This window comes from Cebus imitator, unplaced genomic scaffold (assembly GCF_001604975.1).
Source record: "Cebus imitator isolate Cc_AM_T3 unplaced genomic scaffold, Cebus_imitator-1.0 Scaffold266, whole genome shotgun sequence".
Classification (NCBI taxonomy): Eukaryota; Metazoa; Chordata; class Mammalia; order Primates; family Cebidae; genus Cebus; species Cebus imitator.
Window position 1 is genome coordinate 1,479,673 of NW_016107581.1, and position 24,034 is coordinate 1,503,706.

General features: G+C 52.1%; 1 protein-coding gene across 6 annotated transcripts in view; it reads left to right on the forward strand.

Moving 5' to 3' along the window:
- LIG1 (DNA ligase 1) overlaps nt 1-24,034 on the forward strand; it is a 48,252-nt gene that overhangs the window by 14,188 nt on the left and 10,030 nt on the right. For 4 of the 6 annotated variants that reach the window (XM_017500436.1, XM_017500437.2, XM_017500438.2 and 1 more), the window contains exons 6-19: nt 1,734-1,829; nt 4,238-4,345; nt 5,366-5,488; nt 5,728-5,803; nt 9,290-9,370; nt 9,653-9,709; nt 12,638-12,810; nt 15,675-15,841; nt 16,276-16,352; nt 17,241-17,332; nt 17,578-17,677; nt 19,683-19,768; nt 20,645-20,760; nt 22,280-22,375. In XM_017500436.1, the coding sequence (XP_017355925.1) occupies nt 1,734-1,829; nt 4,238-4,345; nt 5,366-5,488; nt 5,728-5,803; nt 9,290-9,370; nt 9,653-9,709; nt 12,638-12,810; nt 15,675-15,841; nt 16,276-16,352; nt 17,241-17,332; nt 17,578-17,677; nt 19,683-19,768; nt 20,645-20,760; nt 22,280-22,375 (1,448 nt within the window). The remainder of the gene's footprint in view (nt 1-1,733; nt 1,830-4,237; nt 4,346-5,365; nt 5,489-5,727; nt 5,804-9,289; nt 9,371-9,652; nt 9,710-12,637; nt 12,811-15,674; nt 15,842-16,275; nt 16,353-17,240; nt 17,333-17,577; nt 17,678-19,682; nt 19,769-20,644; nt 20,761-22,279; nt 22,376-24,034) is intronic. The other 2 variants (XM_017500439.2, XM_037728457.1) reach the window with 1 other exon arrangement.

Consider the following 24,034-nt stretch of genomic DNA (forward strand, 5'->3'; position numbering starts at 1 on the left):
TTGGCCAGGCTGGTCTCGAACTCCTGACCTCATGATCCGCCCACCTCGGCCTCCCAAAGTGCTGGGATTACAGGTGTGAGCTACCACACCCAGCCTTTCCCACTTTTTTATTAACTTGGCTGTAAGAAAGTTTAAGATTATATATGTGGCTTGCCACATCTTTCCATCGGACAGTGCTGGGTGACAAAGGGCACTCTGGGAGCTCAGAAGTCACCCAGCCCAGGGGAGGTGATGGCTGACCCAAGCCTTAGAAGATGGGTTGGGGCTGGCCATGTTGAGAAAGGACCAATGCACACGTTTCAGACAAGAAAAGCACGTACAGCGGCCTCGAGATGGGAATGGCACAGCATGTTTGGGGGCTCTCATCCACTTCCTTGTTTCTGGAGAATTAGATGTGATTTGGGGAGTGGGGAGAGTTTAAGGATAGCACGCAGCAAGAGGTGAGCTAGAAAGGAGACTGGGTCTGGATCCCAAAGGGTTTTGCACGCCCAGCTAAGGAGCCTGGGCTTTGTGCTGCGGCTCCTGGGAACCGTGTAAGGACTGTGAGCTGGGGAGACAGGTTCATTCCTGAATGAAAACTTGCCATGAGGAAGTCGTGGTGTGGCTGAGGACATGCTGGGACCTCAGGGCGGACATTGAGGTTGTCCCTGGGGGTGTGTCGGGATCATGTTCAGAGGGAGTGACGTTGAGCTGTGTCCTGAACAGCTCATGTGACACCGCTGGGTGTGTCTGGAAACACCCCCGTTTCGCAGTGATGTAAAAGAAGGTGAGTATGTGGTGTGGGAAGAGTTAGCAGGTCAGATGGAGAGAGATGAGGTAGGATCGGGATAGACATCAAAAGACTTTATCCTAGATAACGTGGAGAATGTGGAGTCATGGAAGGGTTTGAGCAGGGAGAGACAGTGCTGGCCATGTGAAGGAGCCGCTGGGGGCCAGGAGACCAGGGACCAGGTGGCACGATGGCCAACATGAGATATGACAGTGAAGATGCTTATAAGTGCCTTTGTATGAGCTCATCATGTGTTAGTGTCTCAGTTTAGAGTCTTTTAGAAGCAGGCTCTGAAGTTCTGAAACAGGGATTCAAGTGCAAGTCATTTCTTCAGGAGTTGCAAGGAACAGAGGGTGATTCAGGGCAGGGGAGCAGTCAGCACAAGATGTGCTGTTAGGTCTACTAACAGCTGTTAGGTCCACATTGGGCAGCTGGAACTTAATTTTGTGGGATTCTCCAGGGAACAGCATAAATGTTCCAGAGTGACCCCTGAGATGTGAGGGAGCTGAGGTGTTTATACACCAACTCCTGCTGATCAAGGGGTGAGGACCTCTCCTGGGCCTACTTCATTCCCTGCCACTTCTGGAATTCTGAGGTTCCAGGGAAGCTGTCTGGAACACATAGAGGCAGTAAGATCTGAGGGATGCAGTGGGGACCTCAGTGGACCTGCTGGACTGGACTGTGACGAGTACATTACACCATTGTTTACTCGTTGGGATTATTTCCATACTGCAGACATGAGCGAGCAAAGCACAGAGAAATTAAGTAACTTGCTCATGGTCACACAGCCAGGAAGCAGCAGGGATGGAAGGGTGAGGCCTGCACAGGGACAGTGGCTGTGTGCAGGCAGAGAAGGGGAGAGGGCTCAGAGCCTTCCAGGGGCTACATCAGTGGGTCTGAGCTCTCCAGGATGGGACCACACAAGCCAGCAAGGTCAGCCACACCAAGCCCTTTGCCTACCCAGCTCGGAAGCAGCTCCCAAAACGGACCATTGAGGAAGTCCTGGAAGAGGAGAGTGCAGACAAGGACAGAGAAGCCAAGAGGAAGAAGGAGGAGGAAGGTGAGGCCCAGGAGGAGAGAACTGTGTGTGTGTGTGGTGGGGAATCCGGACGGGCAGGGGCCTGAGAGCACAGGATGTTTGGACCCTGCTGATTTGAGGCCTGTGTCCGGGAACCCGTCCATGTAAGTCAAAATTACACCCTAGGAATATGGGAACTTTTGTTCTGAAAGCATTTTTTTTTTGGGGGGGGGGATGGATGGAGTCTTGCTCTGTCACCTAGGCTGCAGTGTAATGGTGCAATCTGGGCCTACTGCAGCCTCTGCCCCCTGGGTTCCAGTGATTCTTCTGCCTCAGCCTCCTGGGTAGCTGGGATTACAGGCATGCGCCACCACACCTGGCTCATTTTTGTATTTTTAGTAGAGATGGGATTTTACCATGTTAGCCAGGCTGGTCTCAAACTCCTGACCTCAGGTGATCTGCCCGCCTCAGCCCCTAAAGTGCCGGAATTACAGGTGTGAACCACCGTACCTGGCCTCTGAAAGCATTTTGGAATATATTTGTTTGGATATCTTAATTCAGTAATAATTCAGGCACAGTTTCCCATTTTTATCTTCCATTTTCATATTAATGGAAACTATCTTCCTCTAAATGATTGCCTTTTCCTTGTAAATTTTACCGTAAAAGCTGAGGTTCCCAAGCCTTCTTAGTTCACAGCACCCTTGATGCCTTAGTAATTTTTTTATGGCACTCCTGGACCGATACCTTGTCAGCTCTATTGATTAAGTAGTGATGTCCAAACAACTATTAGATACTATACATACCTTGAAAAAAAGATAATATTTGTGTTTTGTTCTTTTGTGGTTTTTTTTTTTTTTTTTTTTTGTTTTTTTTTTTTTTTTTAGACAAGGTCTCACTCGTGTCACCCAGGCTAGAGTGCAGTGGCACAGTCTGGACTCACCTCCACCTCCCAGGTTCAAGTGATTCTCCCACCTCAGCTTCCTGAGTAGCTGGGATTACAAGCACACTCCACTGCGCCGAGCTAATTTTTGTATTTTTAGTAGAGACGGGATTCACTATGTTGACCAGGCTGGTTTTGAACTCCTGAGCTCACATGATCCGCCTACCTTGGCCTCACAAAGTCCTGGGATTACAGGCCTGAGCCACCATGCCCAACCTGTATTTTCTTAAATAACCATAATTACTTATTTGTGGGAATTCCATTAGATACTCTACAACATACTAAACGGTGGAATCCAATTGAAAACTGCCACCTTCATTTCCTGTTCTATGTTGATTTTTGTACAGTACTTGATTTCTGTAACAGCAACCTGTGAAAATCCAGCTTGCAGAGATGCAATGTCATTGCAAGGAATGTGATCCAATACTGAAAACCTAAATACCTCGAACTAGTAGTTCATAAAGTGGCCAACAGGTGTCGCTGGGTTTCCTTTGAGAAATCTAAACTATCTTGCAGCGCCCATTGAGTTCCCTGCATGTTGGCAAACCCACCAGAAACAGCCATAAAGATCTGATCCCTTGATCATCTGGGGCCTGTATGAGATTATACCAATTGCAGCCTTTAATGTCATCAGGTTTTTTGTTTCTGTGAACAAATAAAAGGTCTATTTTCCCAGGGCAGATTTAAATTTGGTTAAGATTTTATTTCTTGGACAGCCTCGGTGGCTCATGCCTATAATCCCAGCACTTTGGGAGGCTGAGGTGGGAGATCACTTGAGGTCAGGAGTTCAAGACCAGCCTGGCTAACATGGTGAAACCCCATCCCTACCAACAATACAAAAATTAGCCGAGTACAGTGGCACGTGCCTGTAATGCCAGCTACTTGGGACGCTGAGGCACAAGAATGACTTGAACCTGGGAGGCGGAGGTTGCAGTGAGCCGAGATTGTGCCACTGTATTCCAGCCTGGGTGACAGAGGAAGACACTGCCTCAAAAAAAAAATATTTCTTACTGCCAATTTTTAGTGCCAAATTTTACTGTAAACTGTACACTTTTAGCCATTGTCAGTGTCTAGTGAGGAGTGGTGGGGTGGCCTCTTTCTACTAAGCCAGATTTTTCCCAAATTGGTTTTTGCAGTTTTTACTGTGACCCTAGAGGTAAGATTTTTTTAGCTTTAAAATTGCTTATTTTTTCTATGACAGGCTATCACTGGCATTTTTAACCCTTTCGATTCTATTTTGCAGTGAATAACACTAAAGGAATCGTTGGTAAGGAAAGACACACCGTCTCTATCTCAGCTGCATAGGCGAACGGGAGCTGGGCTCCCTCACGGCCCCTGCCTTGCTTGGGGTTGACAAGGAGCAGGGTCTGACATGGCCCACCACTTGCTTTGGTACATTGCAGTGGTACAAGATAGAACAGATGAGGGCAGACTGTCTCGAGTCAAAACGCCCTTGTGGGGGTCAAAGTGATTTTTTTTTTTGCCATCTGACCGTTCTGTCTGTCGTCAGAAGCAGAGACCCCGAAAGAAAACCTCACAGAGGCTGAAGTGGCAACAGAGAAGGAAAGAGAAGATGGGGACCAGCCCACCGCACCTCCCAAACCCCTGAAGACCTCTGGTGAGTTTCTGGTCCTCTCCTCCTCCCGCCCCACCTCCTGATTTTGGGCTCAGACGTCTTTAGAGGCTAGTTAATTTAAACAGGACATAGATTCTCAAACTTATTGCTTAAATGCAAAATCTAGAAGAATAATAGGTTCTATTACTGCAGTTTTTAAAAATATTATTTTCCCACATGCATGTGGGAAGGGAGGAAAGAGCACATCATTCTTTAAAAGGTCTTCATAGACCGGATGTGGTAGCTCACGCCTGTAATCCCAGCACTTTGGGAAGCTGAGGCGAGTGGACTCCTTGAGCCCAGGAGTTCAAGACCAGCCTGGGCAACATGGCGAAACCTCATCTCTACCAAAAAAATAAATAATAATACAAAAATGAGCTGGGCGTGGTGGCACACACCTGTAGTCCCAGCCACTTGGGAGGCTGAGGTAGGAGGATCGCTTGAGGCCAGAAGGTGGAGGTTGCAGTGAGCTATGATCCCACCACTGTACTCCAGCCTGGGTGACAGAGCAAGAACCCTCCCCCCACCACACACACAAAAAAAGAAAAGGATAAAAAGTATTAATAGCTTTCAGAAATCACAGGTGTAAATTAAATGTTATTAATTAAGTTAGATGGCCAAGCTGAGTTACAAGATTTTAGAGGCTGAAGTTACCCTTGCAGGGTGGCCCCAGTGTCCATGAGGCCCCTGTGTTGGAAACAACACTTGCGGGGAGAATTTTAGGGATGCAGAATTGTGTCTGATTTTCCACAGCTGTGGGGAGGAGTGGGAATATCTTCTCATGATGATGAGATTTCCTTTTACCACTATTCCTAAGTCTCCCGTTTGATGCCAAATGCAAGAATTCCACTAGTTAGCACAGAGGAGTAAACAGTAGGCCTGAGATCTCAGCTCAGAGCTAATGCTGCAGTTATATCTTCCATCTGCCAGGTCAAAATGACCTGGAAGTTTATTTTAAAAAAAAAAAAAAAAGGTCTCAGGGTCAAAAGAGTTTGCATCACTGTCTGAGCTCTCTCACCGCAGAGGCAGAGACCCCGATGGAAAGCATTTCAGAGTCTGAGGTGGCCACAAAACAGGAGCTGCAGGAGGAGGAGGAGCAGGCCAAGCCTCCCTGCAGAGCTCCCAAGATGCTCAGCAGCTTCTTCAGTGAGTTTCCCTGGCCCACCCCACCTCCGGGGGTTGCAGGAGGCTGATGAGACTCTCTCCAGAGGCCTGAGATGCTGCAGAATCTTTTTCCCTTTCCTACTGGTTAAAAAGTTGGCCTCATCTCTACCAGCCTGTCACCCATCTCCTCGAGCTCTGGGGTGGTGCTGGGTGCAGAGTGGATGGGAGGTGGGTGCTGTTGGAAGGAGAAGAGACCCACTGTTTTCTATCTTCCTTCCTAGCTCCCCGGAAGCCAGCAATCAAAAAAGAAGTGAAAGAAGAGGAGCCGGGGGCTCCGGGAAAGGAGGGAGCTGAGGGGTGAGTCAGTGTCTGGGTCTGGAAAGGGTCTTCCCAGTGTGTTTCCTTCTCTGCATTTCCCCAGCCCCATACCCAGCTCAGACTTCCTTCTCCTGCAGGGCTTGGTGAACCTTTTCTATAAAGAGCCAGAGAGTAAATATTTTAGGCTTTGCGGGGCACATTTGGCCCCTGTTGCAAAACCATTCTTAGCTCCCAGGCCCTGTAGAAACGGTCCAGGGGTGGAGTTTGCTCACCGTGGCCCCAGCCACCCCCTGACCCTGCCTCCAGCATTTCATCTTAAGCCTGATCCCCATAGAGCCTGGGGGATCTTTCCAACACAGAGTTGACTCTGACCCTCTAGGGTTCCCCAGAGCCCTCAGGAGAAAATGTGAGCCCATTTGGCCACTGGCCCCTACCTCCCTCTCTGGCCTTATTGCCCACCTCTCTGTTCCTCTGGCTCTGAACTCGCCAGATTTTTTATTTTTATTTTTTTGAGATGGAGTCTTGCTCTGTTGCCCAGGCTGCAGTGCGCTGGTGCCATCTCGGCTCATCACAACCTCCACCTCCCAGTTCAAGCAATTCTCCTACGTTAGCATCCCAAATAGCTGGGATTACAGGTGCCTGCCACCATACCCAGCTAATTTTTATATTTTTAGTAGAGACATAGTTTCACCATGTTGGGCAGGCCGGTCTCGAACTCATGGCCTCAGGTTATCTGCCTGTCTTGGCCTCCCAAAGTGCTGGGATTACAGGCATGAGCCACTACGCCTGGCCTGAACTCACCAGATTTAGTGTACACGCTGCAAGCCAGCAGGTGCATCTACTCTGCCTTAAAATTCACTGAACGCCCTTTTCTATGCCAGCCCCTGGCGGCCCATGGGGATGAACCGTAGAGAGCTGCTCATCCCACCCTGGCCCTTGTGGTGTGCACAGTGCGCTGGGCCTGTGGGACCCTGAATAGGTTGTTAAGTAATTAATTGCTTCAGTGTAATTGTTAATTATTTGAAGAGATGTCTGGGCTGATTCCCACGACACCTGATACGCACACAGGAGGCCACTCTGAAGATGGGTTGAATGGATGATTGGATGCGTGGGTGGATAGATAAATATCCTATAAAGTGATGAGGTCACACCCCATCTCTCCCATGCTCAAAACCCATCTTCAGTTCCCCAGCATGGAGGATAACATGCTGAGCTCCCCAGAGCCCTCATGAGCCAGCCCCATCCACCTTACACTGCAGCCTCCTGCCATCTGTGGCCTCCTCGTGCTCCCTCTGCACACCATGTCCTGTCTTTCCTCCCTACTGCTTTTTTTGTTTGTTTGTTTTTGAGACAAAGTCTCTGTTGTCCAGGCCGGAGTGCAGTGGTGCGATCTCAGCTCACTGCAACCTCCACTTCCCGGGTTCAAGTGATTCTTCTGCCTTGGCCTCCTGACTAGCTGGAATTACAGGCGCCCACCACCACACTGGGCTAATTTTTGTATTTTTAGTAGTGACGGAGTTTCATCATGTTGGCCAAACTGGTCTCAAACTCCTGACCTCAGGTGATCCACCCACCTCAGTCTCCCAAAGTACTGAGATTACAAGCGTGAGCCACCGTGTCCGGCCTCCTCCCTGCTTCTGAACATGCTTGCCCCCAGCCTGGAACACTCTGCCCAGCAGGCTTCCCTCAGGCTCCAGCTCACATTGTACCTGCGTGGGGAAGCCTGGTGGCTCTCCCTTCGTGTGTGAGAGGAGGTATGTGTTCCCGGCATCTGAGTCAGACTTTCTTTTATGTCTTGTCACGTGGTAAAGAGCCTCCCTAACCAGACATAAGCTTCTCCCCACAGGGCCAGGGCTGTGGATTCTTAATTCTTAATTTGGTATGAACCCAAGCTTGTAGCAAAGGCCGCACACAGCCCTGTAGTGGCACTGTCTGTCTTGGCCATCCATGCCCTGCGTGAGCATCAAAATCAGCCGAAGAGCGGAAAAATATCCTGAGGGAATCTCTTTCTCTCCCCGACACTTATCCACATTTTGGTACAGACGTAGACCTGGGGCTGGGGAGTCCTCATTCTTCTGAAAATGTTCCCCATAGAAATGCACCCAGGAGTGGGAACCCTCACCGTCATTTTTTATTTAATCTTCAGGACAAACCTGTCATGTAGTAGGGAGCCTTTAGCTCCCCAGGCAGATGGAGATGCTGTGGTTCAGAGAGAGGAAGCTGCTTCCTCAGCAAGCACAGCTGGCTAGGGCAGAGCAGATTGGAACCCAGATGAGTCTGAATGCAGAGTTTGGCCTGGGGTGACTCACAGGGTCAGTGTGAGCCACTTAAGATACAAACCTTGAGGCTGGGCACAGTGGCTCATGCCTGTAATCCCAGCACTTTGGGAAGTCAAGGTGGGAGGATTGCTTAAGCCCAGGAGCTCGAGACCAGCGTGGGCAACACAGCAAAACCCCGTCTCTACAAAGATCAGCCGGGCATGGCTGCATGCACCTGTAATCCTGGCTATTCAGGAAGCCGAGGTGGGAGAATGGTTTGAACCCAGGAGTTTGAGGCTGCAGTGAGCACCACATCACTGCACTCTAGCCTGGGCGACGGTGAGACCTTGTCTCCAAAAAAAAGATGTAGAGATTGGGAGCAGTCTCTAGACCTGTGCTGCTCACCAGGTGTGTGGCCATGGGTGAGTTACTCAACCACTCTGTGCCCCAGTTTCTCCTTATCTGGAAAAGGAAGTTAGAAAGATCCCTTCCAGCCAGGCGTGATGGCTTATGCCTGTAACCCTAGCATTTTGGGAGGCCAAGGTGGGTGGATCATTTGATATTAGGAGTTCACAACCAGCCTGGTCAACATGGTGAAACCTTGCCTTTACTGAAAATATAAAAAATTAGTTGGGCGTGGTGGTGGATGTCTATAATCCCAGCTACTCGGGAGGCTGAGGCAGGAGAATCGCTTGAACCTGGGAGGCGGAGGTTGCAGTGAGCTGAGATCACGCCACTACACTCCATCCTGGGCAACTGAGTGAGACTTTGTCCAAACAAAAAGAAAGATCCCTTCCTCGCAGATCTGATTGTTAATTGATGTGGCGTTAGCATAGCACCTGGCATTTTGTGACACCTGGGACTGTGTCCGTCTGTCCCACCCCAACCTTGCGATCCCTTTTCTGTTTGTCAAGCGTATCTGCACCTCAGGGCCTTTGCACTGCTGGGAGTGCTCTTCCCCTGCTGCCCACTCCGCCAGCACCTCCCCTCATTCTACCCGGACGTCTCCAGCCTTCCCTTACCACCCTGTGAAGCGGCACTGCTCATCTCATTTGAACACCTAAAATTAATTATGTGTTCTTGCGGGGGCTTTTTGCCCTCTTTCCTCCGACTCTCTTGCGGGAATGTGAGCTCCAGGCTAGGAAACCTTGTTTCCATTCAGTCTGCACCATGTGACTTGAACAGAGCCTGGCCCATCACGGTTGGAGGAGTGATTTTGCTTTGACCCAGGGCTCTGTGCAATTTCATCTCCCTTTTGCCTCCACAGACCCCTGGACCCATCCGGTTACAATCCTGCTAAGAACAACTACCATCCCATAGAAGACGCCTGCTGGAAACCGGGCCAGAAGTGAGGCTTCTCCCTGTTTAGACTGTCCCCATCCTGTCCCTGTTGCTGCCGGAGGCCCTTTAAGCAGAGGCTTGGTTGGAGGAAGTGGTCAAGTCTCTCCCTCCTGTGTTTTGGTTGACAATCAGCAGCATTGAAAGGGACAGAGAGACAGCCCCGGGTCGTGAGCTCCTGCATGTGGGCATTGGCAGGGCTGTCGCAGGGAGGTGTAAAGAAGCGGGCACAGAAGGACAGCGTGGTATAGCCAGCACCACTGTAGCTCTTGCGTCTCTTTTCCTTCCCTAGGGTCCCTTACCTGGCGGTGGCCCGGACATTTGAGAAGATTGAGGAGGTTTCTGCTCGGTAAACTAATCAGGCCTGCCTGGGCGGGGGCGGGCATGCTTTGGGCTCTGTCCTCTGCATGGCAGTCCATGCTGACTTGTTCTGCCACATCCTTTCATCGTAGCCTCTGACCCCACGCGAGCGCATGATCATGGAGGTCAGACATGGTCACAAATGTGGCTGCAGGTCCTCTTGACTTTCTGCCTCATTCTCATGGTCAGAGCAAGACATAAGGGCGAGCGCAGATGTGCGGGGTAGGGAGACAGTCTCCACCTCGGGGCGGCTGGCACTGCTGCGAAGTCCGAGATTACTTCTAGTCCACGCTGAGTCACCGAAAGTGACTTCGGTCTTGCTTACGTGTCTCCATATTCACGAAGAAAGGTCAGGTCTCAATTACAGCGAGGACCCTCTTCTCACGCACGGAGGTTCCCTGCAGAGCCCCACACCCCAGTGATGGCCAGTGCATGGCCCTGCCCCACCCTGGTCCTTCTTAGCAGCATGTTAGCATCGATGGTCCCTGCCCAGCCCCCTTCTTTTTTTGTTTTTTTGAGACAGAGTCTTGCTCTGTCACCAGGCTGGAGTGCAGTGGCGTGATCTAGACTCACTGCAATCTCTGCCTCCTGGGTTCAAGCAGTTCCCCTGCTTCAGCCTCCTGAGTAGCTGGGACTACAGGCACATGCCACCACACCCGGCTAATGTTTTGTATTTTAGTAGAGACAGGCTTTCACCACATTGGCCAGGATGGTCTCGATCACCTGACCTTGTGATCCACCTGCCTTGGCTTCCCAAAGTACTGGGATTATAGGTGTGAGCCACCACACCCAGCCAGAGTTTCGCTCTTGTTGCACAGGCTGGAGTGTAATGGCGTGATCTCAGCTCACTGTATCCTCCGCCTCTTGGGTTCAAGCAATTCTCCTGCCTCAGCCTAATTTTGTATTTTCAGTAGAGACAGGATTTCACCATGTTGGCAAGGCTGTTCTTGAGCTCCTGACCTCAAGTGATCCGTCCACCTCGGTGTCCCAAAGTGCTGGGATTACTGGCATAAGCCACAGCGCCTAGCCCTCTTCTTTATTTTGTAAGGATGCTTTTTGGATTCCCTGCCTAACTTAATTCACTATGATCTCATCTTAATCCACAGTTACATCTGAAAAGACTGTATTTTAAGTCAGGTCATGTTGTTAGGCTCTGAGTTGACGTGAATTTCGGGGGAGGCCGTTGCACCCCCTGCAGCATCCAATGGTCGCTCTTGCCTACAACGACTATTACTGTGGTATTTCCATCATGTTGGTTTTTATATTTCTCCTCTGCACCTTAAAAATCTTGGTAATGAGACTTCTGTAAGAAAAACTTACAGCTTCTCTTTTTAATGAGGCCCCCTCAGATTGCCAGTAACAAACCCATTCTTTCCAGCTTTGGTGTTTTAGACAGAAACATGGTTTTATTTTCAGAGGCAGCGCAGCTTAGTGGCCGGGAACACAGTCCTTGGGCACACGGGCTTGGTTTACATCTCAGCTTGATACTTACTAGCTCTGTGACCTTGGGCAAGCCAGGGACTCTCTGTGCCTCCGTTTCTTCATCTGTAAAATGGAAATAATAACAGTACCTACCTCAGGGGAGCTATGAACATTCCATGAGTTAAAAAGTGCAAAGTGGCTAGGCGCGTTGGCTCACGCCTATAATCCCAGCACTTTGGGAGCCCAAGGCAGGCAGATCATTTGAGGTCAGGAGTTTGAGACCAGCCTGACCAACATGGTGAAACCTTATCACTACTAAAATCACAAGAAAATTAGGGGGGCATCATGGCGTGTGCCTGTAGTCCCAGCTACTCAGGAGGAGAAACGCCTAAACCCATGAGGTGGAGGTTGCACTGAGCCGAGATCATGCCACTGCACTCCAGCTTGGGCAACAGAGTGAGACTCTGTCTCAAAGAAAAAAAAGGTGCAAAGTGCTTAAAGCCAGCTCCTGAATTTAGAAAATGCTCTGTCATTTTCTAATTAGCTGTCATTTCCCTTAAGATGATCATCACTATCTTCATCATTGTCACCATCACGCCAAGTTACCCTCCCACTGTAACCACCCAATGGGTTCACCTTGCCCACTGCCTAGACAGAGCTTTATCAAGACAGGAGAATTGCGATAGAGAAAGAGTAATTCACGCAGAGCTGGCTGTGCAGGAGACCAGAGTTTGATTATTATTCAAATCAGTCCCCCTGAACACTCAGGGATCAGAGTTTTTAAAGAAAATTTGGCAGGTAGGGGCTTGGGAAGTGGGGAGTGCTGATTGGTCAGGTTGGAGATGGACTCACAGGGGGTCAGAGTGAGTTTTTCTTGCTGTCTTCTGTTCCTGGATGGATGGCAGAGCTTGTTGGGCCAGATTACCCATTTGGGTGGCGTCAGACTGAGTGTAGGGTCTGCAGAATATCTCAAACACTGATCTTAGGTTTTACGGTAGTGATGTTATCCCCAGAAGCAATCTGGGGGGGTTCCGACTCTTGGAGCCAGAGGCTGCATGACCCCTAAACCTACGTTTCTAATCTTGTAGCTAATTTGTTAGTCCTGCCAAGGCAGGTCCTGAGGCAAAAAGGGGTCTTTTCCGGAAAGGGCTATTACCAATTTGTTTCAGAGTTAAACCATGAACAGAATTTCTTCCCAAAGTTAGTTCTGTCCACGCCAGGACTGAACAAGGACAGCTTAAAGGTTAGAAGCAAGATGGAGTTCGTTAGGTGTGGTTTCTTTCACTGTTATCACTTCCTCAGTTATGATTTTGCAAAGGCGGTCTCACTACCAGCAATCTGTGATTGTCCTCATGGCTCCAGGCCTCAGAGCCCGGGACTGTTGCTGAGCCCTTTCCTCTTCTTTCTAGTGTCTGCCCCTGTAAGCCTACCCCATCCCTATACCACACTTTGACCTTGAAGAACCAGGTGGTCACACCCCTGTCCCCTCTTTCAGGCTGCGGATGGTGGAGACACTGAGCAACTTGCTGCGCTCCGTGGTGGCCCTGTCGCCCCCAGACCTCCTCCCTGTCCTCTACCTCAGCCTCAACCAGCTTGGGCCGCCCCAGCAGGGCCTGGAGCTTGGCGTGGGTGATGGCGTACTTCTCAAGGCAGTGGCACAGGCCACAGGTAAGGGGGCTGGGGACCAGAGGGTTGGGAGCTCAGCCAGAGAAAGTGGAGAGGCCAGGTGGCCCAGAGAGACAGCGGAGAGAGGCTCTGAAGATGGAGTGAGGAGGAAGCTGGAGGGAGCAGGCCTGATGGGGACAGGTTTGCAGGGGTGTGGGAGAGAACATGACGGCAGCGGTTCAGGTGAGGGAGGACCCGGCTTGTGTTGGGATGGGGGCCGTGGGGCACAGGGAAGGGGAGGACTGGGGAAAGATGCTGGAGGCAGAGAGCAGGATTTCAGGGCTGAGATTGAGGGTTGGGGCTTAGAGAGGTAGCAGAGGTCTGAAAGGACTTTGACTGGAGGGGTTGGAAGGAGTGGGAGGGAAGAACATGGTGTGGAGGGCAGCGGCTTGCAGGGGCCCAGCCGCCAGTGCTGGGTGGAAAGGCTGGTGATGTGGATGGCCTGCCTGCCAAGGCCTAGAGTGCTCCGTGCTTACTATGAGGATGCTGGGGAGCCATGGAAGGATCGTGAGCAGGCAAAGCCAGTGTCCAGGGGGAGGAGGAGCTGGACACAGGCTGTAGAGAACAGAGGAGAGGGCAGGAGTGGGGAGAGAGGAAGCACAGGAGAGATTGGCAGACAGTGGGGTCAGGGTGAGGAAGCAGGAGGAATGCCTCTAGGATCTCCATGAGTGACTGGATGAATGATGAAGCCATCAGCAGCTCGGGACCCTGGTGAGGAGCAGGCATCTCCAGGGGTGTTAATCACCCAGTGTGGGGTAGGTGTGAGCAGCCTGTATCTGAGGGCCCCCCGAGGATATCCAGGAAGTTTGGAAACATGGGTCTGAAGCTCACCAGGCTGGCTCAGAGCCCAGGGTTTGGGAGTGGTCAGCAAATGAGGGATGACCACACACTGGTGAGTTCTCATCTGCCTGGGGAGAGGAGGTACTGAGAGTACGGGAGCTGGCTCAGGGTCATGAGGATCACCAACATTTAGGGAAGGTGGGGGTTTCAGGCTTTCATGAGAAGACAGAGGGACTGAGAAAGGTTGACTCGGGATCAGGAAAGAGTTATGGGAGCCAGAGGAGATGAGACTCAGGATTCTCCACTCATTCACTCACAATGTGTTTTTGGAGCACTGATGCCATACGAAACCCAGCACACACGGGGTCTGTTGAGAATACTCTGAGCTGCAGGTAACAGAAAAGCCCAACTATATTGGTTCAGAACAGAAGGATCTGTTTGTTTTTCACAAAAGAAGTTGCTGATGCTGGCCTTCCTGCCCAACGATCCATGGTGGCCGGGGCCTCTTTTGCTCTCTCCTCCCTCCCTTCTTGGCGTGTTCACGTTCACGCTCCTCTCCATGCTGCCCTGTGGCTGCCCAAGTGCCGGGTTTGTTGTGAGTTGTTGGCCACTTGGGAGAATCCTGTACCCCTTGACGTGTGAGTTAATACGTCACGTCAGTGAACACTCACACCGTCGGCTCTCCCATTTGTGGCAGTTCTACTTCAGGTGCGAGGCCCGGCTGGTTTGTGTGTTCTCTGGAGTCCTCTGTGCCACAGCCGAGCGGCTGTAGACTGAAACTCATGCTTGCTCATTTCAGATTGCTTTCCCTTTCCTTTTCTGTGTTAGGGTTATGGCATTGTCTCCATACATGTAGGCAGGTTATGTTATCTCTGCATTTCATTTCAGAACAGAAAAGAGGTGACACACAATATCTGTGGTGACAAGAGCATGTTGGTTCTGATAGGTTGAGAGCTGCTTGTCACAGTTGTCACCGTGACTTGAGGCTCCACCTCCCCAGCTCTTACACCTCAGCACCCATGGGACCCAGCTCTGGACAGTAAGTTGGGCCAGAGCACATTCCACGTGTGTAGGCCGGTGGCTCCAAAACAAGATGAGACGTCAGTCACCACCTGTGGAGGTCTGTCCTACAGACCCTGACTCAGTGACGGATGAATGAGTGCACTCACAGTGAATCTGAGTGGGCTAGGGATGGTTGTCAGCTGCTCTCAGCAGGTGACTGCAGCGAACCGCCCACCACTTGCTGCCACTCCTCACATTTATTCAGTGTAGATTTAATAACAGAGCTTCTAAGTCAATGTGCTTGTGGATAATTAACATGGTTAGTAAAAGGTCTTGGTTCCGGGGCCCAGAGTAAACACTATTAACTCATAATTCCCCTTTGACCTCCCCCCTGAGAGGGCCATCCAGCACAAAGTTTACATGAGCAAATAAATCAGAGTAGAGACAAAGGGATGTGGGGTAAACAGACTTCACTGGGGAAGCTTTATTGTCCCTAATCCTACCCTATGACTTAAAATTCTAACATAATGAACTGGCTGCCTTCAGCCTGTTCCAGCAAAACCTTTCAGCCTTCCAAAAGATTTGAGACCATAATCTTCCGACTCTCCCTAATATTTCCCTATTATTTTGCCAGCCACCCTGAGTGAATCCCAACAACAAGCTAAAAGGGTCATTGGTCACTGCCAGAGATGTTAATGACCAACCAGAGGAAAGGGTCACTTGGCCTTCTCTGCTCTGTCCACACTCACCTCCCTAGTGATCTTGTCCCATCTGTGGCTTTAAATCCCATCTATGCCCTGATGAAACCAGCCCAGATGTCTCCCCTGAGTGTGGACCTGTTTGTTCATCCACCGCTTTCCTAGCTCTGTGTGCACATCTGCTGGCTTCCTACAGCCAGAGTAGTAGTGGCACGTTCACCAAGCCATTTCTACCAAGTGGGTGAGCGTTAGACACAGGGCGGTGCCAGGACTCGCCACAAGCACACACAGCTGGAGAAGATTCATCTGGGACGCCAGAGAAGGGAGACGCACAGCCATAACTGTCATATCACCCTCAACACCACCACCCCCGCACTCTCCCTGCAGGTCGGCAGCTGGAGTCCGTCCGGGCTGAGGCAGCCGAGAAGGGTGACGTGGGGCTGGTGGCCGAGAACAGCCGCAGCACCCAGAGGCTCATGCTGCCACCTCCTCCGCTCACTGCGTCCGGGGTCTTCACCAAGTTCCGAGACATCGCCAGGCTCACTGGCAGTGCTGTGAGTGGGGTGGGCTGCTCACCCTGGACCCCAGACATCTCGGGGACCTAAGGCCCTGCGTGTGTCAGGAATGCTTCTGGGTAGACTATCTGGGCTGGGTGCTTCAGTCCTGCTGTGGGGTGCACAGCTTCCTTTCCTCCTTCTGCACCCAGCCTGAGGGGAGTCTTCTCTCCAGAGTCTAACACCTAATCCCATTCCTGCACCATGACAGGACTCAATAAATACTTGTTGAATAAAGGGAGAGGGAGGCAAGGAGGAGAGCCTGCTCATTCTTACTGCACTAAGAGCAGGTAGCGGTGGGCTCTGGGACATGGGGATGGGGTAAGGGAAGGAGGGCAGGTATTTCAAAATGTGGGGCAGCAGTGCGGCTGGTGGGGCGGAGGTGTGGTCCCTGCCTTCGCCAGGCACTGACGGCTCCTCTCTTGTCTCTCCAGTCCACAGCCAAGAAGATAGACATCATCAAAGCCCTCTTTGTTGCCTGCCGCCACTCAGAAGCCCGGTACATCGCCAGGTGAGTGTGTGGGCCTGTGAGGCTTCGGAAGGGGGACTGCAGGCCTGGAGGTAAAAGGAGGGAGGGGCTGGCGGCCGGAATCCATCACGAATGCCCTGACTACCCTTGGATGAGAAAAGCATGAGAAGGGGCCCGGCCCCTGAAGGCTGGGAAGGGACACCATTTCCTTTCATAGGCTAGCTTCTGTCCCTCAGTAGTGCTGTCCAGAGAAGGACCCTGGGCCCGTGTGTGAAGTGTGCTGTGATTGATTAGTGAGGTCTGCCTAGTCCTGGGCGCTCGCCCTGCAGCAGGAAGCCAGGGTTTGTTTGCCATGGCAGTGAGAGCAGATCCATTGAGGGGTCACATCGTGGAGCACTTCTCAGGTGCCCTGCCCTGTGCCACGTGCCTTACCTCATCAGTTCCTCCCGGCAACTCTGTGAGATTGGTCTTGTTACCCTCATCTTGTTTATAAAAGGAGAAGTGAAGACAGGGGGAGGCTACTACCTAAGCCATTTGCCTCCTGCCACTGGCCCAAAGCAAGGACCGTGCTGGGGTCTTGACCACACCTACCGGGGTGGGTGCCAGGCTCAGTTCTGTCCCTGACTCAACCTCCTCAAGCCTCGCCAGCCACTCAGGACGGCTGAGATGAGAAGTGGAGACACCGGCATTGCACCTACTTGTGCCCCTTCCTCAGTCCACGCTAGTGGGCAGGATCATCACTGGCTGGCCTCAGTTTCCTCATCTGTCACATGGGGCTGTGTGATGTCTGGGGTCCCTTCCAGGCTCTGAAGATTCTTCTGGTTTTTGAGGAGAGGGTCTACATGCATCAAGGGGGAGACCAGAGGAGGGAGGAGACAAGATTGGGGAGCTGCAGACAAGCCCCTTTCCCTGGCCTGCTCTCCCCTACAGGTCCCTGAGCGGACGGCTGCGCCTCGGGCTGGCAGAGCAGTCAGTGCTGGCTGCCCTCTCCCAGGCCGTGAGCCTTACGCCCCCAGGCCAAGGTGAGCTCCCCTGGTCCATCTCCGAATCCCTCGCTGGAGTTAACCTGGGCTTCCCTGCTTCTCCTCAGAGGCCCACGCCCCACCCCTTCCCCAGGGGCCCCTGTCATCCCAGGCCCCTCCCCTGGGCGGAGTGTCCTGGACCGCAGCATCTGCATTCCTTGCTGTACAGCAAACCACCCACTGTGCACCCTGGGGTAGCCAAGGGTACGGGCACCTTCAAAAGCCTCTGCTGGGCCTTTTCTTAGAATTCCCACCGGCCATGGTGGATGCTGGGAAGGGCAAGACAGCAGAGGCCCGAAAGACGTGGCTGGAGGAGCAAGGCATGATCCTGAAGCAGACGTTCTGGTGAGAGCCGGGCCGTGGGCGGAGTTGCCAGGGGGTGTGGGCAAAGTGCCAGGAATGGGGTGGAGCCAGAGGAGCACTGGAGCCAGTTAAGTGATGGACAGGCATCACTAGTGCCCATCTTGGGGTGACTGAGAGCAGAGGTAGTGATCTAGACAAGATTGGTGCTTGGCACAAGGACAGTGATAGAGATCAGAAGGTGGCAAGCAGTGAAGGGTCAGCGACCCCAGGGGGAGGGGTAGAAAGATGCTGACAGAGGCCGGGCGCAGTGGCTCACACCTGTAATCCCAGCACTTGGGAGCCCAAGCTGGGCAGATCACTTGAGGTCAGGAGTTCCAGACTGGCCAACATGGTGAAACCTGTCTCTACTAAAAATAGGAAAATTAGCTGGGCTTGGTGGCATGCGCCTATAATCCCAGCTACTTGGGGGGCTGAAGCAGGAGAATAGCTTGAACCCAGGAGACGGAGGCTACAGTGAGCCGAGATCACGCCACTGTACTCCAGCCTGGGAAACAGAGTGACTCTGTCTCAAAAAAAAAAAAAGGGAAGATGCTGACAGCAAGGGAGGGCAGCAGGCACCGTGAGGTTTCAGAGTTCCAGACAGGGCTGTGCATACAGAAGGGCCTTAAGGGACCCGGAGAGAAGCAGGTGACTGACGCATGCTGAGGGGTCTCGACAGTCATGGAGAGGACATCCACGGAGTAGTCACGAGGGCTCCAGAGACAGCCAGGTGGAGGGACCTAGGCCATCAGCTGACACAGGGCTGGTGACTGCAAGATCATGACTGTCCCAGGGATGGTGTTAGAGGTAGGAGGGCCAGTGGCAGTTGTACAGATGCCCTCAGAGCACCTGCTGAGGGTCAGGGCCGCGCTGGGTGCTGAACAGACAGCAGAGGTGAGCCAGACATTGCACATGCTGTGTGGGTTCCAGTCACATGGCCTTTCCCAGCGGCAAGAGCCGAACTCCCAGGCTTAGGTCGCGAGCTCAACTCTGCTTGCACGTGGGGCTCTACCAGCTGCCGACCTCAGGCCCACCCCACACCAGCTACGTCGAAATCGTCATAGGTAGAACCTGGCCTTGAAAACCTTGATTTATTTTTATTTTTTATTTTTTTGAGATGGAGTCTCACTCTGACACCCAGGCTGGAGTGCAGTGGCACAATCTCAGCTCACTGCAACTTCCGCCTCCAGCGTTCAAGCAATTCTCCTGCCTCAGCCTCCTGAGTAGCTGGGATTACAAGCACACACCACTACCCCCGGGCTAGCTTTTGTATTTTTGGTAAAGATGGGGTTTCACCATGTTGGCCAGGCTGGTCTTGAACTACTGGGCTCAAGTGATGCACCTGCCTCAGCCTCCCAAAGGGCTGGGATTACAGGCGTGAGCCACTGCGTCTGGCCAAAACCCTTTTTTTAAAAAAAAAAAAAAAAAAAGACGATATCCTTTAGTGGTCTTGTGTAGCCGGAGTAGAGAATCGCTGGTCTCCTAGTGACAGATAGGGGACAGTGGCAGGCCCAGACTAAAGGAGACAAAGTAACAGTGACACTGAGGGGGAGCTCAGAGACAGGGTGGCAGGAGGAGTTTCAGATGTGGTGACTAAGGTGGGCAGAGGCATTCAGAAGCCCAGGCTTCTGGGAGCAGGCTGAGCTGTCTTTCCAAACTGCATGACTCTAGAAAGGCTTCCCCATGGCTGGGCGCAGTGACTCACGCCTGTAATCCCAGCACTTTGGGAAGCTGAGGCAGGTGGATCAGGAGTTCAGGAGACCGAGACCATCTTGGCTAACACAGGGAAACCCCATCTCTACTAAAAATGCAAAAAATTGGCCGGGCGTAGTGGTACACGCCCATAGTCCCAGCTACTTGGGAGGCTGAGGCAGGAGAATGGAGAATCGCTTGAACCTGGGAGGCAGAGGTTGCACTACTGCACTCCAGCCTGGGCAACAGAGCAAGACTGTTTCTCAAAAAAGAAAAAAAAAAAGCCTCTCTATCTTGTTCTCACCCCCCACCCTAGTGAGGTGCCTGACCTGGACCGAATTGTCCCCGTGCTGCTGGAGCATGGCCTGGAACGTCTGCCGGAGCACTGCAAGCTGAGCCCAGGTACCGGCCCCATGGGTGCGCACGAGGCTGACAGCGGCCCCGCCCCATGCTGAGTCAGCATGAGGGTGCCCATCATAGGCCCCATCTCAAAACTCTCCCCCACCAAAACCAAACGCTCTTCCCTGGTGCTGAAGCCCATTGCTTTTCTCCGTGGAATTTCCCCTCCTGGAGTGGAAGGAGTGTAGGTGATACTGCTGGGATAAACATACACTAGAGCCAGGCACGGTGGTGTGTGCCTATGATCCCAGCTACTTGGGAGGCTGAGGTGGAAGGATCACTTCAGCCCAGGAGTTCAAGGCTGCAGTGGGCCGTCATCGTGCCGCTGCGCTCCAGCTGCGTGACAGAGACAATAAATAAGTAAAAGTAGGCCAGATGGCAGTGGGTCTAGGCCAGATAGAATTTCTCTCAAACACATAAATGTCCAGAGCCAGGGAGGTGGCCGGGGAAGGTACAGGTATGCAGCTGTGACCCGGGGATGACCCAGGGACCCAGGTTCTCGTGTCTTGTTCCTCTGCCTTCCCAAGGTTGTCATCCCAGTGTCTGTCATCTAAGGTGTCTCACTTCCCTGTTCTAATTGTGGGAGGAGGGACAAGAGGAGGGAGGGCAGGCAACCAGATTCCTTGCAAGGATGTGAGCCAGACATTGCATGTGCTGTGTGAGTTCCGGTCACATGGCCTTCCCCAGCCGCAAGGAAGGCTGGGGGCTGTAGTCCCAAGTGGGAGACTAGGTCCCCTTCTCGAACGTGGGAGGCTTCATTACTGAATAGCAAGAAAGGAGAATGGGTCCTGGGGCCCATTAGCATCCTCCTTGCCGCATTCCCCCTCTCATCTATTGCCTTCCCTCTCCTCTAACTCACTCTCTCTCCTCCTGTCCCAGGAATTCCCCTGAAACCAATGTTGGCCCATCCCACGCGGGGCGTCAGTGAGGTTCTGAAACGCTTTGAGGAGGCAGCTTTCACCTGTGAATACAAATATGACGGGCAGAGGGCACAGGTATGGAGAGTGGAACACATCCCTTCCACAGACAGGAAAATGTCAAAGAGCAGGGGCCCACATGGGCTCAGTGAGACCTGAGCTCCAAGGCAGCCTGCACCATATACTGCCCAGCTGCCCTTGCATATCTCTCTGGGCTCAGTGTCCACCTCCATGCAGTGGGTAGGGTCTTCACTTCCTCACCAGCTTATCCGAGGCTACAGTCATCCAGAGTCCTGACCTGTGATAGTGAGAGCTCAGGGAACATTGACTCTGCTGATGTTGCTGGTAGATGTGTTCATTTTAACAGCCGTTCTGGGAGGGGTCTCCACGACCCCTTCGTGCTGTGACGTGCATGTGTGTCCTGTGATCCAGGGCCTCAGGTGTCCCTGATCCTGGGGTCTGTAAGAATGTGTGTGTGTGTGTCTTCTGTCCTGGCAGGTATGGGGGCTTCTCACTTGGGGATAGGTAGGTGAGCAAAGTGGGTGGATGCCGCAGGGCTCGAGGCAGTTACAGGAAGTGAATCCCCAAGGCGGGCAGATCGTAAGGTCAGAAGTTCGAGACAAGCCTGGCCAACATGTGAAACCCCCATCTCTACTGAAAATATAAAAAGTAGCCAGGTGTGGTGGTATGTACCTGTAATCCCAGTTACTCAGGAGGCTGAGGCAGGAGAATTGCTTGAACCTGGGAGGCAGAGGTTGCAGTGAGCCGAGATCGTGCCACTGCACTCCGGCCTCAGAGATAGAGTAAGACTCTGTCTCAAAAAAAAAAAAAGTGGATCCAATAGACAAAGGATCACAGTTGGATCTCCAAAATAGTGTTGAGAAAAGAGGCAAGATGATTTATGATAACTGATTTCTTGACAGCTGTTTCTTGAAATAACATACATGTAAGATGCCATATATGCAGCCCTGCTCAAGGGCTATGACCAGACTGTCTAAAAATAAATAGACAATAGAGGCCAGGTACAGCGGCTCACACCTGTAATCCCAGCACTTTGGGAGGCCAAGGTGGGCGGATCACCTGAGGTCAGGAGTTCGAGACCAGCCTGGCCAACATGGTGAAACCCCATCTCTATTAAAAATAGAAAAATTAGCCAGGCATGGTGCTGGGTGCCTGTAATCCCATCTCCTCTGGAGGCTGAGGCAGGAGAATCACTTGAACCTGGGAGGTGGAGGTTGCAGTGAGCAGAGAGTGCACCACTGCAGTCCAGCCTGGGCAAGACTCTGCCTCCAAAAAAAAAAAAAAAAACAGAATGAGATTTACAGCATAAAAACATTTAAAGGAATCAGCACCCACAGGTAGCCAGGTGCACATACTTACATGGGGAGACGTGTGGGGATTGGAAATGACAGAAAATGATGGTAGGGGCTTCCAGAGACTGGGGCTGTTGGAACTGAGATGATTCGCTGAAGTCTGTGCACCAGTTCTTCCTCCAGAGCTTCCAGAGCCTTCCCCCAGTAAAGGTGGTGTCAGAAGAGAAAGGCGAGGCCACATGGGCCTGAAGGCTGATTTCCCCTCCCTTTCTCCACTGTGACAGATCCATGCTCTGGAAAGCGGGGAGGTGAAGATCTTCAGCAGAAACCAGGAAGACAACACTGGAAAGTACCCAGACATCATCAGCCGCATCCCCAGGGTGGGTATATGTCACGCTCTTTCCCTCTGCTGGGGGCTGTGCTTCCGGGTGCACACTGGGGGTTTACTGGGAGATCAGATTGCATTTGGCTGCAAATAACAGCACTCTGTCATGCGTAGCGTAAGCCAGTAGGATTTTTTTCTCCCATCTAGAGGTAGGCGCCCAGCACTGACTTGGCTGAGCACTGATGTCCCACTGAGCCCAGCTCATTGCTACCGCGCTCCACTGCTGTCCTTGGCTGGCTGGCTGTTTAGTGCCAGTCCCTGTCCCCTTACAGTTTCCCAAACAGATGTCCCTCTTCCAGACAAAAAGAGGGAAAAGGGATTCTAGCTTCTGTCCGCTCCCATCCAAGAAAGTTAACACTTTACTGGACACCTCCCACCCCACTGTCCAGTACTGGGTTCCGTGGCCACCCCAGTGCAGCAAAACCGCAGAAAGCCAGTCCAACTCCACAGCCTCTCCAGCCAGGAACGCGGGGAGAGGGAGTCATGATGAGTGTGGAGGGGGCTTCTCTGTACCCAATAGAGGTCTTATGCCTGTTGGAGGAGTCCTCCATCAAAGACCCTTTCTCTCTGCCTGCCCCTAATGAAATGGGAAATAGGCTATTTCAGAAAGCAGGAGCACAGCGCCGGGCTTTCTGCCTGTTAGAGACAGTACAGGCAAGAGGCATGGTTTAGTGCGTGCGTTCGGGGAGCTCCTGTTCACTGCCAAGCTGTTTTTTCAATCGACTTTAAGATGTAATTTCCCGAAAAGTTAGTGATTTTCAGTGTGCATTGTGCTGTTGGATGAGTTTTTAAAAGGTCCTACACCCAAGTAACCAACACCCAATAAAATATTTCCATATTCTCATCATCATAACATTTCTGCTGGGTGCAGTGGCTCATGCCTGTAATCCCAGCACTTTGGGAGGCTGACGTGGGTGGATCATTTGAAGTCAGGAGTTTGAGACCAGCCTGGCCGACATAGTGAAACCCTGTCTTTACTAAAAATGCAAAAATTAGCCGGAAGTGGTGGCACATGCCTGTTATCCCAGCTGCTCAGGAGGCTGAGGCATGAGAATTGCTTGAATCCAGGAGGTAGAGGTTGCAGTCAGCTGAGATCGTGCCACTGCACTGCAGTTTGGGTGACAGAGCTAGACTCTGTCTCCAAAAAGAAAAGAAACAGACTTGGCTTAGACTTGGTGTTAGGGAAGCCACATGGCACCAGGATACAACATGAATGCTGGCCCTGGAGTTGTGCGGCAGTGTTCCCTTGAGGGAAAAGAAGGCTTCCTGGTGGAGGAAACAGACAGGGCCAGCATTCTATTTTTAGTAGAGATGGGGGTTTCACCATGCGCATAGGCCCAGTGCTGGAAGAGGCATCGCCCATTTGAGAAACAGGTGCATGTACTGGGGTGAAGAGAGGCTGCGGGGGCCAGCTGAGGCGAGGGAGGAGGACTCCGGCTTACCAAGGAGAGTCCCCACAGCTTTGGGGAATTGTGGGATGGTTTTTAGCAGGGATGTGCTGTGATCGGATTTGGGGCTTGCCAGTGTCACCCTGGCTGCTATGGGGAAGCTGGATTGGAGGGGGTCAGTGGAGGACAGGAGGGGTCAGTGGAGGACAGGAGGGGTCAGTGGAGGACAGGAGGGGTCAGTGGAGGACAGGAGGGGGTCAGTGGAG